The 13,295-nt window shown below is 55.2% G+C and overlaps 1 protein-coding gene across 1 annotated transcript in view; it reads left to right on the top strand.

Moving 5' to 3' along the window:
- Positions 1-9,967, top strand: part of IL10RA (interleukin 10 receptor subunit alpha) — a gene marked incomplete at its 5' end in the record, with an annotated part of 11,041 nt that extends 1,074 nt beyond the window's left edge. Inside the window, 5 exons of the mRNA XM_004712849.2 lie at positions 361-548; positions 2,184-2,353; positions 3,085-3,232; positions 4,558-4,679; positions 7,490-9,967. Coding sequence (XP_004712906.1) covers positions 361-548; positions 2,184-2,353; positions 3,085-3,232; positions 4,558-4,679; positions 7,490-8,398 — 1,537 coding nt within the window. The remainder of the gene's footprint in view (positions 1-360; positions 549-2,183; positions 2,354-3,084; positions 3,233-4,557; positions 4,680-7,489) is intronic.
- Positions 9,968-13,295: the final 3,328 nt, after the last annotated feature.

Genomic DNA, 13,295 nt, shown 5'->3' with positions numbered 1-13,295 from the left:
CCCCACATGTGATTATCGGCCAGGCTGGCACAATTAACTAACTCAGCATCCAACGTGCAACCACTATGCCACCAAGGCAAAGCGAAATTAGGCTGTGTTGCCAGGGGTGGCACAAAGCGAAATTAGGCTGTGTTGCCAGGGGTGGCAAGTCTTCCTGGAGGAGGAGCTAAGCCGTGAACCAATCATAATCTGGTATCACGGTGTTTGGGCCACGGAGAAATGGGTGAAGGCCCAGGAGAGCTCCTAGCAAAGAGGCCTGAGGTCTGGGCCGGCGTCTGCCTCTAGTCTCTTGTTCCCTCTGAGAGTGGTGAGGTTGGCGCACAAGTCCCTCTTCTTGCCCTCACTGGAGTGTTTTTACAGATATGGAGAGCTATGGAAGCCCATCCCCGCCTGTAACCAGATCCTGGCACAGTCCTGTGACCTCACCGAGCACACCTTAGACCTGTACCACCGTGAAGTCCCTGGTTACCTGGTCAAAGTCCGGGCAGTGGATGGCAGCAGATGCTCCAACTGGACCTCATCCAACACCCGCTTCACCATTGACGATGGTACCCTTTCTCCCCTCAGCCTAGAACACGGCAGTCGGGGACCCTTCCAGCCTTCTTGCCTCAAGCTTTGCTGTCTGTTCCCTGAACTGTGCCCATGGCAGTTGCCAAGCTTCTGGCCTGGGAGCCTCGCGGTCTGCACTAGAGAGGACAGTTCTTTGGAAAAAGCATAGATGAGAGTAGCCAGAGCCATCGGGGGTTTAAAAAGGAACTAGAGTTGCTTATTCTACAGAAGAGAGGTCGGGGGTGGCGGGTGGGGCTGCTCAGGCTGAGTCACCAGGACCAGCCTGGGGGCTGAAGGGCTGGAGAAGAGGAAGTGAGTCCCTAAACACTCCGCTCCGAAGAAGGCAGGAAGCAGTGGACAGAATTTAGGATCCAGTCCCCTCTTGTCGGGGTGAACTTCCAGGGTCAGGGTCTGAGACACTGCAGCGGAGCCGCTACGGAAGAAAAGCAAGGAGTCTCTCTCTGCGGGGGTGAGACAAATGGGTGATCCCTAAACGCAATGGGCTTCTTCCAGTCGCCCCCTGGGGTTGAGCGTGTTCTATGGGAAGGTCCCCAAACAGTTTGTGCTCAATCGCTGATGCCAGGCAGTTTGAATGTCCCAGCCACACCGCGGAAGACAGGCTTGGAGATCCACTTCCATAAAAGAAAACCCTGCCCGGGACAGTTCTACTTGGAGACCCATGGGCTCGCCATGGCCAGGAATTGCCTTGGCAACAACTGGTCTGGTTTGCATGGGGTCATGGGTTATGCAAAGTGTGCATCTCTGAGGGAGAAAGATAAAGCTTTCTACTCCCATGAAGCGTACAATGTCAGAAACCCACAGGGGCAGTTTTACCCTGCCCTCTAGGGTCGCTGTGATGGCATCGACTAGACGGCAGTGAGCTTGGGATGTGTGTGTGTGTGTGTGTGTGTGTGTGTGTGTGTGTGTGTGTGTGTGTGTGTGTGTGTGTGTGTGTGTGTGTGTAGCACTTGCCCTGAAGGAACAGAGGTCTGAGCTGAAGGTCTCAGGAAGCCGGGGACTCCTAGATGCTTGTCCGCAGGCTCGTGCCCAATGAGCTAACAAACAACCTATGACCTGGGGAGTGTGTTTTAAACATGTTGCCAGGGCCTGGTCTCAGGCTCTCCGATCCACTGTGTCTTGAGTGGGTCTGGGGCACTAGTATTTTTTTAAAATAGTTTAATTGGCACATAATCCCATATCATACAATTTAATAGTCCAATCATGTCAAGAATAAATGTACAGTCATCACCACAATCAATTTTGGAACATTTTTTCCTTGGGTTTAAATCGCTTTTACAATGAGTTGTGTAATCACAATCAGTTCTGGTGTTCCCTCCCCATCCCACCCCAGAATTCATTGTTTGCTCTTGAAATCCCCTCACCTTCCCCATCTCCCGAGTTCCCACCCCTACATCCCCTATAAACGCACACATTATTCATTATCTCTAGATATCCAGTCCTTCTGGCACTAGTATTTTTTAACACGTGTCCCAGGAAATCTTTTTATACCACTGGGTTGGAGACCGTCTGGCCCAGATCTCAGAGTGGACACAGCTGCCCCCTGGAGATGAGGCATGAAGGCGGGTGGAAGCCTTCCATAGCCTGCAGGCCTAATGGTGTCCTCCCCCACTCAGTGACTCTGACGGTGGACAGTGTGAAACTGGAGACACGCGACGGCTCCATCCTGGTGACAATCCAGCCCCCCAAGCCGGCGATAGCACCCCAACGTGACACGTATGAACACGTCTTCAAAGACTACCGAGAGTACGAGATCGCTATTCGCAAGGTGCCTGCGAACTACACGGTAAGCCGCTCCCTGGGTGCCCTGTCTCCTGGGCTGGAGGTGCAGGGAGGGGGACCTTGCTGGCAGAGTTGAGAGAGGTCCAGGATTGGGATGGGGGTCAGGTGATGGATGGAGGGGGGGTGTGTGGAAATGAGCCGAGCTTCCACTCTGCGCTCCTAGGAGTGCCTTTTAGGGGCTGGGCATCATGTAAACCATTCTGTAGCTATCAGTCCTGGTCCCCTTGAAGGTAGATATTTGATTAGTTTTAGAGATGAGGAAATGGGAGCCCTGGTGGCATAGTGGAAGCACATTGGGCTGCTACCCACAAGGTCAACAGTTCAAAACCAAACCACCAGTTGCGAGGAGGCTTTCTACTCCTCTCAAGAGATACAGCTTCAGAAACCCACAGAGGAAGTTCTACAGGGCTGCCAAGGGTTGGAAACCTTTGATGTGTGTGTGTGTATGTGTGTGTGTGTGTGTGCGCGCGTGCATTATCCACAAACTCCACCAACTTTCTCTCCTCTCTGTCTCAGTTAATTCCAGGCCCCTTCTGGAAAGGCCCCCAACTTCTAGAAAATACTCCCTTTTCTCTTTCAACATAGAACACATTCCACTGGTGTTTGTAGGAACAGAAGGCGGGCATTGCTGGGCGGGGGTTTGGGGAATCAACCTAGAAGCCCATAGCTTCCGCTTGCCCTGCCACGGTGCCTCGGAACCAGGGCACTGTGCCTATGGTACTGTCTGCATTTCAGTCCACAAACAAGATCTCCATTGAGCACTACAACATCCCGACCTCTGGAGACGTGGGCGAGTTCTGCGTCAAGGTGAAGCCATCCGTCACGTCCCTAATCAATGGGGGGGTGTGGTCCGAGGAGACGTGCATCACCCTCAGCAGGCAGTGTAAGTCCGCCCAGGGGGTCAGGGTGGGGTGGGGGGGCAAAAGGGCCTCCCGCAACCCAGAAAGTATCAGTCAGGGCTGCTGGGGCCAGGAGGGTACAAGGCACTTCTCACCTGTTGCCCCTCTTAGCCCCTTTTAGAGTTGGAGGAAGTGACTTCTGAGGTCCCCTAGGAGGAAGAAAAACAAGGCTTTCTGCTCCCATGCAGACTTACAGTCTCAGAAGGCCACAGGAGCAGTTTTGCCTGTCCTATGGGGTCGCTATGAGTCGATCCTGACTCAATGGCAGTGAGTGAGGGTCCCTGCGAGGACTCGGGCTGTGGTAGCTCAGGTCGCCTGCTTCGGTGGGGCGCTCATGTGAGCGCAGCTGTGCTTCCCAGGAAGTCCCCCCACTCCCCCCAGGTGGCCCTCAGGCAGTAGTTCCTGTTTGCTGCTCTGAGCTGCTCGGCAAAGACCCATCTCCTCACCCGGCAGGGAGCAGGACTGAGCCCCTCCAAGCACGGCCCGGCCGGACTCACAGCCCTGGCATGTGGGCTTTCGTGCTTCATGGCTATCAGAGAGCGATGGTTGGCCAGCTTTGGGTTCCAACCCACTCGGCAGGCAGGACGCTCAGCCTCTCTGTGCACCAGGCCCCTCATCTGGACAGATGGCGACAGAGTAGTCAGTTCTCCAACAGGTGCTCCAGAAAGTCTGTGGAAAGTCTTCTGTTGACTTTCCAGCCCCCTTTTCCGCAAATGCTTTGGAGCGCTTGCCCCCCCCCCCTTTGTACTTACCGCAAAAGGTTACTATGAGGCTCAAATGAAAGAAGCGAAGTTCTTGTGACTTCTTAACTACGACATCTCATTGGTCCTTTCCAACCATCTGATCAGGCGGGAATAAAAATGACTATCTTTATGTATATTTACAATAAATATATTATTATAATATATGTCTATAATATAGAAATAAATATAATGATTTTATTTATAATTAAAATAGTCATCTTTATTCCACTCGTATGGACGAGGAAACTGACACACGGAGAGGCTAAGTAGTTAGCCCCCAGGCCCACAGCTAGTACGTGGTGAAACCGGGCTTTAAACACAGCTCTGGCTGCCCACAAAGCCTCTTTGCTGACTTGCTGTGACACTGGGCTCGTTGCTCCTGGTGGGGTCATGTGAGTGGTTCGCAGAGGCCTAGAGACAGCGCCACCGTGTCAGATGAGGCTTACCTTGGTGGCAGGGTTTGGAGACTCACTTGGTGGTTCCTGAGAGTGGCCGAGGAGCCCCTGGGGAGTGGCCTGGTGAGTCCCACAGTGCCAGTTCTCCAACATATTTCTCTGGGCCTCCAGATCTCACCCCGCCCGTCCTCAGCATTGCCTCCGTCACTGTGCTGCTGCTCTGTGGAGTCGTGGCCTACTGCCTGGCCCTCCACCTGTACGTGCGGCGTCCGGGGAAGCTGCCCACTGTCCTGGTGAGTGTCACAGTTGGTCACTGTCCATCTTCCCAGCCACACCAAGGTCCCACAAAGCAGAGAGCCCTGGAGAAAGCCCACCCACTCCCACAGCTCTCCCCACCCTCGCCATTGGCTTCACCAGGCACCGTGGGCAGAGCGAGGACATGAACACAAATTCCCATCTTGAGAGTGTCTCTTGCTGGTGGCCTGGATAAGACTTGGGCTGAGGAATCCCAGACCTCCTGGGATTGTTATTGCTCTAATAGTGGGCCCTGGATTAGCTCCTGTGCATCAACACCTACAGGATAGGTACAGTGATGATTCTCCTCTTATGAATGAGGAGATGGAGGCATAGGGAGATTGCTCCATGCATTAGGTCACACAGCCAGTGAGAGTGTGTTGGGCTGGACCCCAGGCCCTGAGTGGCTGAGGAAAGAGAGGACAGAAGGCTGCAGGTGCTGTAAGTGGTGCCCTTGGGCTGCTGATGGGTGGTGGAGGGGCAGGGGGGAGAGGCGATTCTGGACAGGTGGGATTCCTGGAGAGGGCGAGGGTCTTGTGTTTCCTCCGGCTATGGAAATGCTGACAAACGCTGCATCCCTGGATAGCAGGCCTCCAAACTCACCAGGCAAAAGCTGAGCCCCATTTTCCAAACCTCAGCTTGTCCCTGGCTCAGGGAGCAGGCTGCATCCAAGGTGCCCATTGCTAGCCCCTTCCTCTGGCATTTCTGGGGTGTGATGGTTCAGGACTTGGCTGGAGAGCACCCAGCTCAGCCAGAGAAGCAGGAGCCCCAGGGAAGCTCAGGGGTAGGCAGGGTGCCTCCAGAGATTCTGAGCTTTCTCAGCAAACTAAGGAGAGACACACAGAGGCTGAAATGATGAGATAGGGTAGGCCTACCTGGCCCAGGTAGGGTTTTTGTCCAGTGAAACAGGAACCATGCTCCCAGTTCCAGTAGAGAAGTGAGTAGAGAGCCCTCAGGGACTGTTAAGGGTCTTCCCCTGTCTAACCGAGATCTGTGCTCTGTCCTCTCTGTGCTGGGGATATTCAGTCCCAAGAGCATGCACCCGTTGGCCTGTGTAACACATGCTTTGAGCCTGCCCTGTGCAAACGAGCGCTATGGGCAGTAGTGGTTTAGACATGCGTGCAGCCTGCCCTTCGGCAGGGGGACCAAGGAAGATCTCTAGAAAGCAGAGGGAGTGGAGGAAGAGAGATCCTGCTAGACAGGGTGGGGATATTTGAAGTTGGGGTTCAGGGAAGACATCCAGAAAGAGTATGAACAATTAAGCAAGTGCTGAGCGCCTCCTGCATGCAAAACGTTGTCAGGGAAGAATCTGATTAGTGCGGCCCCTGCTCCCCAGGAGTTTGGTGACAGCTCTGTGAGGCAGTCCACGTGTAAAGTGCTCACTTGGATGCAAAGCTCAGTGAACAGACAGAGGTGTAAAAATGCCCTGGAAGATGGCTAATACTTCTTGTTCTGTTCCTTCTGGAGGGTGGGGTCACAGAATGGAGTTGTCCTGGGCTGTTTTGCTCCTCTAAGGTTCATATGCCCCGTCCACTACTGCTGAGCTGTTTTAGAGTTCTAATAGAGGTTCCAAGACGGTGCATCTTTACGGGAGCACAACAAGGGCAGCAAAAGCAAGTGGCCACACACGCAGGAACTCAGTGCTGAGAAGAAGTAAGCTAAGTTAACATGGAAAGGATGGAGAGGGAGGAAGAGCTCTCTGGGCTGAGATCTGAACCCGGAGGAGGGCACGTGTGGAGGGCGGAAACCACAGCCTGTGAAAGGTCCTGAGATAGCCCTGTTCTCGGGAAAGAAAGCTACCAGTGTGGCTGGAGCAGAGGGACCAGAAGACAGCTGGGGCAGCCTGCTTCTGGGAAGATGTACAACCCTGGAGGCCCTCCTCTCCAACCTACAGGGTGGCTCTGAGAGGAGGCGACTGGATGGCAGTGGGAGTTGGGCACGCATCACAAGGTCAGCAGTTCAAAACCACTCCAAGGGAGAAAGACAGACTTTCTACCCCCATGAAGAGTTATAGCCTTGGGAACCCACAGGGGCAGTTCGGCCAAGCTAGAGTCGACTTGATGGGAGTGTGTTTGTTTGGCGGTAAATATCTTAAGAAGTGGATCTCAATTTTGTACATGCACATACCCACACTAGGGGGCTTCAGAAAGTTCCTGGAGAAGTGGGGTGGAAAGGTAATGGGTTTTTTCCCCCAATATCCAAAAAAATCCTCGTGTGTATATGAGTTATTACGTAAAATGTAGGAGCCCTGGTAGTGTAGTGGATTATGCATTGGCAAGGCCAGCAGTTCAAAGCCACCAGCTGCTCCAAGAGAGAAAGGCGAGGCTTTCTGCTCCCGTAAAGAGTTACCGTCTTGGAAACCCACAGGGACAGTGCTACTCTGTCCTGTGGGGTCGCCGTGAGTCAGCATCGATGGCAGTGAGTTTGAGTTTTTGGAGTATGTAAAAGGTATCTCTTGCTTTGAGTCATGGTTTTAAAAACAAGCTTGAAATCTTCTTCTAGGAGGACCCGGCCTGCTCTCAGGCTGGAAGAGCTGAGAGGCCCCCCAGCCCCAGCAGGCTTTCACCCCACCTGTCAGTCTACCTGCTTGACCCAAACTGAGAACTGAATTAGGAGGAAAATTGATTCTTAAAGGGAGATGTGTCTCCGTGTGACCCGTGCTCTGCGGCATCCCCCCGCCCCCACCTGGTTTGTCCAAGCAGAGCCCCGTGAGCTGCCTCTTACCTATGGCTGTGGCCTTGCATTTGGCTGGGCGCCTGCACGTGACCACATGGTCCTCCCACCCCTCTCACTCCTGTCTCCTCCTCAGGTCTTCAAAAAGCCGGTCCCCTTCAGCCAGGCCCCCCGGCCCCAGGTCCTGGACAACATCTACCACCTGGACGAGGAGCTCTTCTCGAAGGTGTCCTCAGAGCTACGGAACTCTGAACTGCACGGCAGCACCGACAGTGGCTTTGGCAGTGCCAAGCCGTCCCTGCAGACTGAAGAGCCCCAGTTCCTCCTCTCTACAGCCCACTCCCTGGCTGGTGGGGCCCTGGGGCAGGGGGAGCCCACAGGGCTGGAGAGCAGCTGCACTGGGGGCAGTAGTGACAGCACGGACAGTGGCATCTGCCTGCAGGAGCCCAGTCTGAGTGCCAGCCCAGAGCCCGGCTGGGAGCTGCATTCGGACAGGCAGGACCAGGACGACAGTGGCATTGGCCTCGTCCAAAACTCTGCAAGGCCGCCTGGGGACACACGGGGCAGCTCGGCCTTGAGCAAGGTCAGCACCCCACAGCCTGAGCTGCCTGGAGACGAAGGCCTGGCTGCAGTGGTGTGCCGAGGCTACCTGAAGCAGCCAGGAGGCACAGAGGAGGTGGGCACTGCCGGCTGCCTCGGAGGAGAACCCTCCTCAACAGACAACCTGAGCCCCCAACTCCCGACATGCTTGGATGCTGAGGCAGGGTGGCCTCCTCCAGCCCTGGCCAGAGGCTATATGAAACAGGACCCCCCAGGGGTGGCTCTCCTTCTCTCAGGGACCCCAGCAGGACAGTGGAACCAACCAACCGAGGAAGGCCAGGGCTTGACCACCTGTGGTGCACTGGGAACCGCTCACTGGGATGTTGTTCTCCCGGATCTGGCTCCCCCGGACTGTGTGGTGGCCCCAGGGAGCCTCCTGAGTAGCTTTGACTCGGACTTGGTGGCCCTGCCGCTGATCTCCAGCCTCCATAGTGACCCCGGCTAAGGGACACTTCAGCCATGTGTGCTTCGCCCCTGGGTCACCCTGGACAAAGATGGCCCTCTGGCGGGGAGGAGGCGATAGAGGAGCCGGCACCCCCAGGAGCTCAGAGGTGAACCATAAGGCCAGGCTGGGCACTTGTCTGCAAACCAGCAGTGCCAACCCTCGTCAGACCCACCCCATGATGCCTACAAGCAGGAGGAGGTGACCTTGTGGGACTGGAACAGGGCAGGCGGTGGCATTGGCCGGTTCTGCTGGGGCAGCACTCAAGGAGGGAGCCTGGTCAAGGAGGGGGCCCGAGCAGAGGCCCCCTTCCCCCTTGGGACTCCGCTGCCTCTGCGAGAATGGTCTGCCTGGGGTTTTCTGGACTTGTGGTGGGGCCGTCAGGCTGAAGTCAGCTTGTACCCGGGCCTCACCCAGGGGCCACCAGGGACCAAGGGCCCCCACAGGCTGGAGGACCAGAGGGGGGAGGCCTCCGGGCTTCCAGCTCCAGCCGGAAACAGGAGGCAGCTGATACCAGCAGAGAGGTCGTCCCTGAAAGACCTTCAGGTGTGTGTCTACCTGGGTCAGCCAACCTGTCTGCACAGCATTGAGGAGACTCAGGGGCATGATGTGACAGGCCAGAATGGGGCTTCTGGCTCTCAGCGGTCCCTCTGCCTCCAGACACTACCCCCTACACACACACTTCCCAGAAAGTACAGCAGCCCCCAGGGCCCCCACAGTGGCCAGGCCACTCACCATCTGCACCTTCGCCACCTGGCTGACTCCCCAGAGGAGCCATGGTTGATTGTATTGGTCACACTCCCTCGGGTCAGAGCTGGGACCTGCCCCTTTGTGTACTGCTGGCATCCAGCTTTACCCCGGGGGACAGAGAACTCCACTGTTCAGTAGGATGACCTGGGGCCAGCTAGGTCTCAGCAGGCCCCAGTTTCCCCTTTGAAATAAGGATGCAGTCTCCAGGTCTCCTGCCATGCCGAGGTTTAGCCAAGCTGGCCGCTGGGTGACATCCCAACGCCGTCGGGCACCTGGCTGGAAGGATGTGAGCTGTGTAAGTCTGGGCCACACGTCAGAGAGCCACTTGTGCCCAGGGGTCCAGCAAGGGCAGGTGTGGACCCTACTGCCCGTCGTCAGCTTAGAATCCGGTCGCAAGCAAGCCCAGTTCACAGCCAGGGGCATGGCATTTGGGAGGGGGCGGCAGGGCCTGGTGTGATCTTGTGTTTCTCTGTCCCAGCAAGGCCTCATCCCCTCTGCCAAAAACTCTAAGGTACCAGTCTGAGAACTGACCTCTGAAATTCTTGAGGGGAGGTTCCTCGGGGTTCCCCTGAAAGGTGTGGGTATTTATTTCGGTCATTTATTTATTGAAGAGGCAACAGGAAACTCTGGGAACCTCAGGACCACATGCTACTTCAAACTCCACTGGCGACTGCGTGTGACTTGGGGCCAGTCACCTTTCCTCTTTGAGCCCCAGGGGGAACATCTGTAATACTGGCACCAACCTGGCTTGCCTGGTTCATGAGAAGGTTGGATGTGCGTGTGCTTGAGCACAGTGTATGGCCCCCCCACCCAATAAATTGTCAGGACACAGGGATTGTGTGGCACCGACCAGCTTGCTTTCGGATGAGCGTCTCTGGAGCAGTCACTGAGCGTGACAGTGACTAGGGAGTGGGAGAGGAGCTTCAACAACAAGACCAGGGACTCAGACAAACCCCAGGTCACCGTGTGTGGGTCTGTGACCTTGGGCAAACCGCCGCCCTCTCAAAGGTTAGTCCCGGGCCCCCATCCGTCCCACAGGGCTGAGAACGCCTTGTGGGGGGTGTCATGAGTTCCAACGCTGTCTTCGCTGTCAGGGCTGAGAAGGGAAGTGAGCTGCTTTTCTTAGAAATGGTGAAAAACGAGATAAGGTGTGTGTGTGGAAGGGTTCTTGCAGAACGCTGCTGCAAAGGAAGCGGCGACCTCGTGCATAACCTCTGACGACTGGAGCCCCCTCCCGCCTCCCCGGGGCCCAGGTGGACTTCCAAATGGTGTTTCTCTGAAGGGTGAGGGCCAGCTTCGTACTCTCCGAAAGGCACCAGCTCCTTCCATGAAAAGCCACACAGGCTTTGAATCATTCACTGAGGTCAGCCCAGTGGACTGAGCAAAGCCCAGCCTGGCCGGCCAGTGACCTAGCTCCCCATCCACTTCGCTCTGTCCCAGCCTGGAACCCAGAGGAGGGGACTGGGAACCCCTCAACTTTCCCCTGTGTCACCATCGACCCTGCCTCTCCCTCGTTCACTCTAAGAAAAACCCCGTTTCTGGGAAAGTACACCTTGAGAAAACTCCCAGCAGGCCCATGACTGTGGACCTGCTCTGACACTTGCCCTGTTGCCTTCCTTGTCAAGGGTGGGAATAGGTTCAGGGCCCATCCCTTTCTCCCCGAAATGAGGTGATGGAAATGGCTCTCCCCTAGAGGAGGAGCCTGGAGGCAGGTCTGGGTGAAGACTGACCAAAAAGAAAATACAAAGGCCCAGAGACGTGGAGGCACCCCTGAGGGCCTGGAGCAGATATCGCTGGAAGAGACCAGGTCAAGGAGGAGAACAACTTGACCAGCAGATAGCTAGTCAGGGCCCTGGGGTCCCTCTTTCTCAGGAGAAGCATCAGGGGGCTCCGCCGAGTTCATGGAAATGCCCATTGCATCTTCCACGACAGTGTGACGCCCTCTCAACTGAGCTAGTTCGCCGTGGCTTTAGGAGAACTTCTCTTCCCAGCCAGGGTTACAGGAGAAATCAAAAGAGCTTTTCCAAGCAGGGTGGGTGAGACACTTCCAGACTTCTAGGGAATTTGGATTAAAGTCCCCGCTAGAAGGCCTGGCTGATTCATAAACTGAGCCACCTCTGCAAGGGCTTTTCCAGGCTGAAGACTATGTAGCTCTCAGTTTCCCTGAGCAAACGGAGCTTCCTCTTGGTTAAGAAAGAGAAACTTGGCCAGTGTTGGTTGCAGAGGAAATTCTACCGTACTTTGTCTTCCGTTTACCCTAAATAGCTGTGGTCAAAGAATTGGCCTTGTCTTCCCCAGATATCCCAACCTTTGTTCCTACCCACTCCTTTACTCCCTCTCTTATTCTTTCTCTCTCTGAACACACACACACACACACACACACACACACACACAACATACAATGCCCCCAATCCCTAAGCAAGGTTGAATCTCACCCACAGCCCTGCCCTACCCACACTGCACTACTCCCAGGTGTAAGTGCTCTGACCTCATCAGGTGAGCAGCTGAAAAGGAGAGCTGTGGGCTGTCTGGGCTGAATATCGGTAAGTATGCAAGGCAGGTTCAAACGGTGAAGGCTGATTTTATCAAGGCCCGACTTCGGGAACACTAGGTACCTGGAGGTTTTGACTCATATTTCCTGTAGTGCTCATGGGCCTGGGGTTTCTTTTGAAACAAACCCACAATTGTAAATTCTCTGCCTTTTTATTAATGACCTTTGCTCCCGATGGGCTTGCGCTGAACTTCAAACAGCTCCCACCGGCATTGGAAAGGGAGGTGGGACCCACTGAACACCTCCAACAAGGAGAGGTGGACACGGAAGAAGCTCGTGTTCTGAGAAGAAGATGCTGCTGGTCAAAGCATGAGCCAAGAACCGGAGGAGGGAGAACCGCGGATACAGGAGGCACTGGTCACAATGCCAGCCTTCAGGCAAACACCCTATTGAACACCTACTCAGTGCCAACCACAGGGATCAGCCCTGGGCTCAGGGTGGTGAGCAAAATGGGCATAGCCTTGTGGAGTGTGTGACTTGGTGACGAGAGGAAAACCAAGCCAAGAAATGCGCAAACTAATGCATGATCGCAGATATTGTGATACGTACCATGAAAGAAAGTCATATTTCACTCCAGGGGCAAGGCAGGAGGCAGAGACCCCGGGGAGGAGGCTGACATGATGGGCCGCTCAGGTCAAGGGCAGTGGGGACAGGAAGGAACTCACTCCAGTGGCATTTTAAGGAAGACTTGGCAAAACTTAAGGGACAGGCTGTAGTAAACGGAGAAGGACGAGGAGTCTGAAGCGCTCATCATTTTCAAACCTGGACGGTGAAACAAGGTTCATGTGCACGTGGAGGGAGACAGCCGTCCCAAGCTGGCAGGTTCTGGCTTGGACACCGGAACCACACCCTCAGCAGCTGGCGGGGATGGCTTGGCACTGGGCAAGGGCTGGGCATTTGGAAGTGAAAGCCTTGGGCTCTCTCTGTCCCTTAGACAATGGCAGCCCCTCACCAAGGGTACAGCTGAGGGGTCCCTTTGAGTGACTTATCCACAAAGCCGAGCTGGCTGGTGGGCTCTGAAGTGAGTAGCAGATTGGTGAACCAGCTTCCCTCTGCAGCATGATCAGCAGAGACCCAGGGTGTGGGTGCTACCTCCAGATACCACCCCCACCGCCCCTTCACAGGAAGGAAAACCTGATGCAGGTGAAGGCCTGGAGGGGACAAATATTCTTCGGAATGCTGTGACATCTGCCTACTTATCCCCGAGGACACAATATCTTAAAGTAATATCTACACGTATTGATCCCCTGCATCACAATCACCTGGGGTGCTGATCGCTCTGCAGCCCTAAAACTCTGGGGCTAGTTCCCAAGTTGGGCTTGATGCTGACATGCGCCCAAGCCTGAGCTTCACGCCTCCAGGGAATAACTTGGTAATCTGCCACAGAGTCCACGAAAATCAACCCTGCTTTCTCCATGGCTACCTGGGTGAGAGCGTCTCCTCCAGACCTGTATGTACCATCTAGATGTTGAGGGATTCCAAATCTCCAACCAGATTCACACCCCACCCACCCACCCACAACTCTGCTCAGCGCCTTTGTCTCACGTGTGTCTCAAAAGCACCGAGTCTTACGCTGAGCTCTGGATTTCCCCGCATGGT

Source organism: Echinops telfairi, unplaced genomic scaffold (assembly GCF_000313985.2).
Source record: "Echinops telfairi isolate 266 unplaced genomic scaffold, ASM31398v2 ScPeMD7_7463;HRSCAF=8501, whole genome shotgun sequence".
Classification (NCBI taxonomy): Eukaryota; Metazoa; Chordata; class Mammalia; order Afrosoricida; family Tenrecidae; genus Echinops; species Echinops telfairi.
The sequence above is the reverse complement of the archived record's forward strand: the minus strand, read 5'-3'. Positions and strand labels throughout refer to the sequence as shown.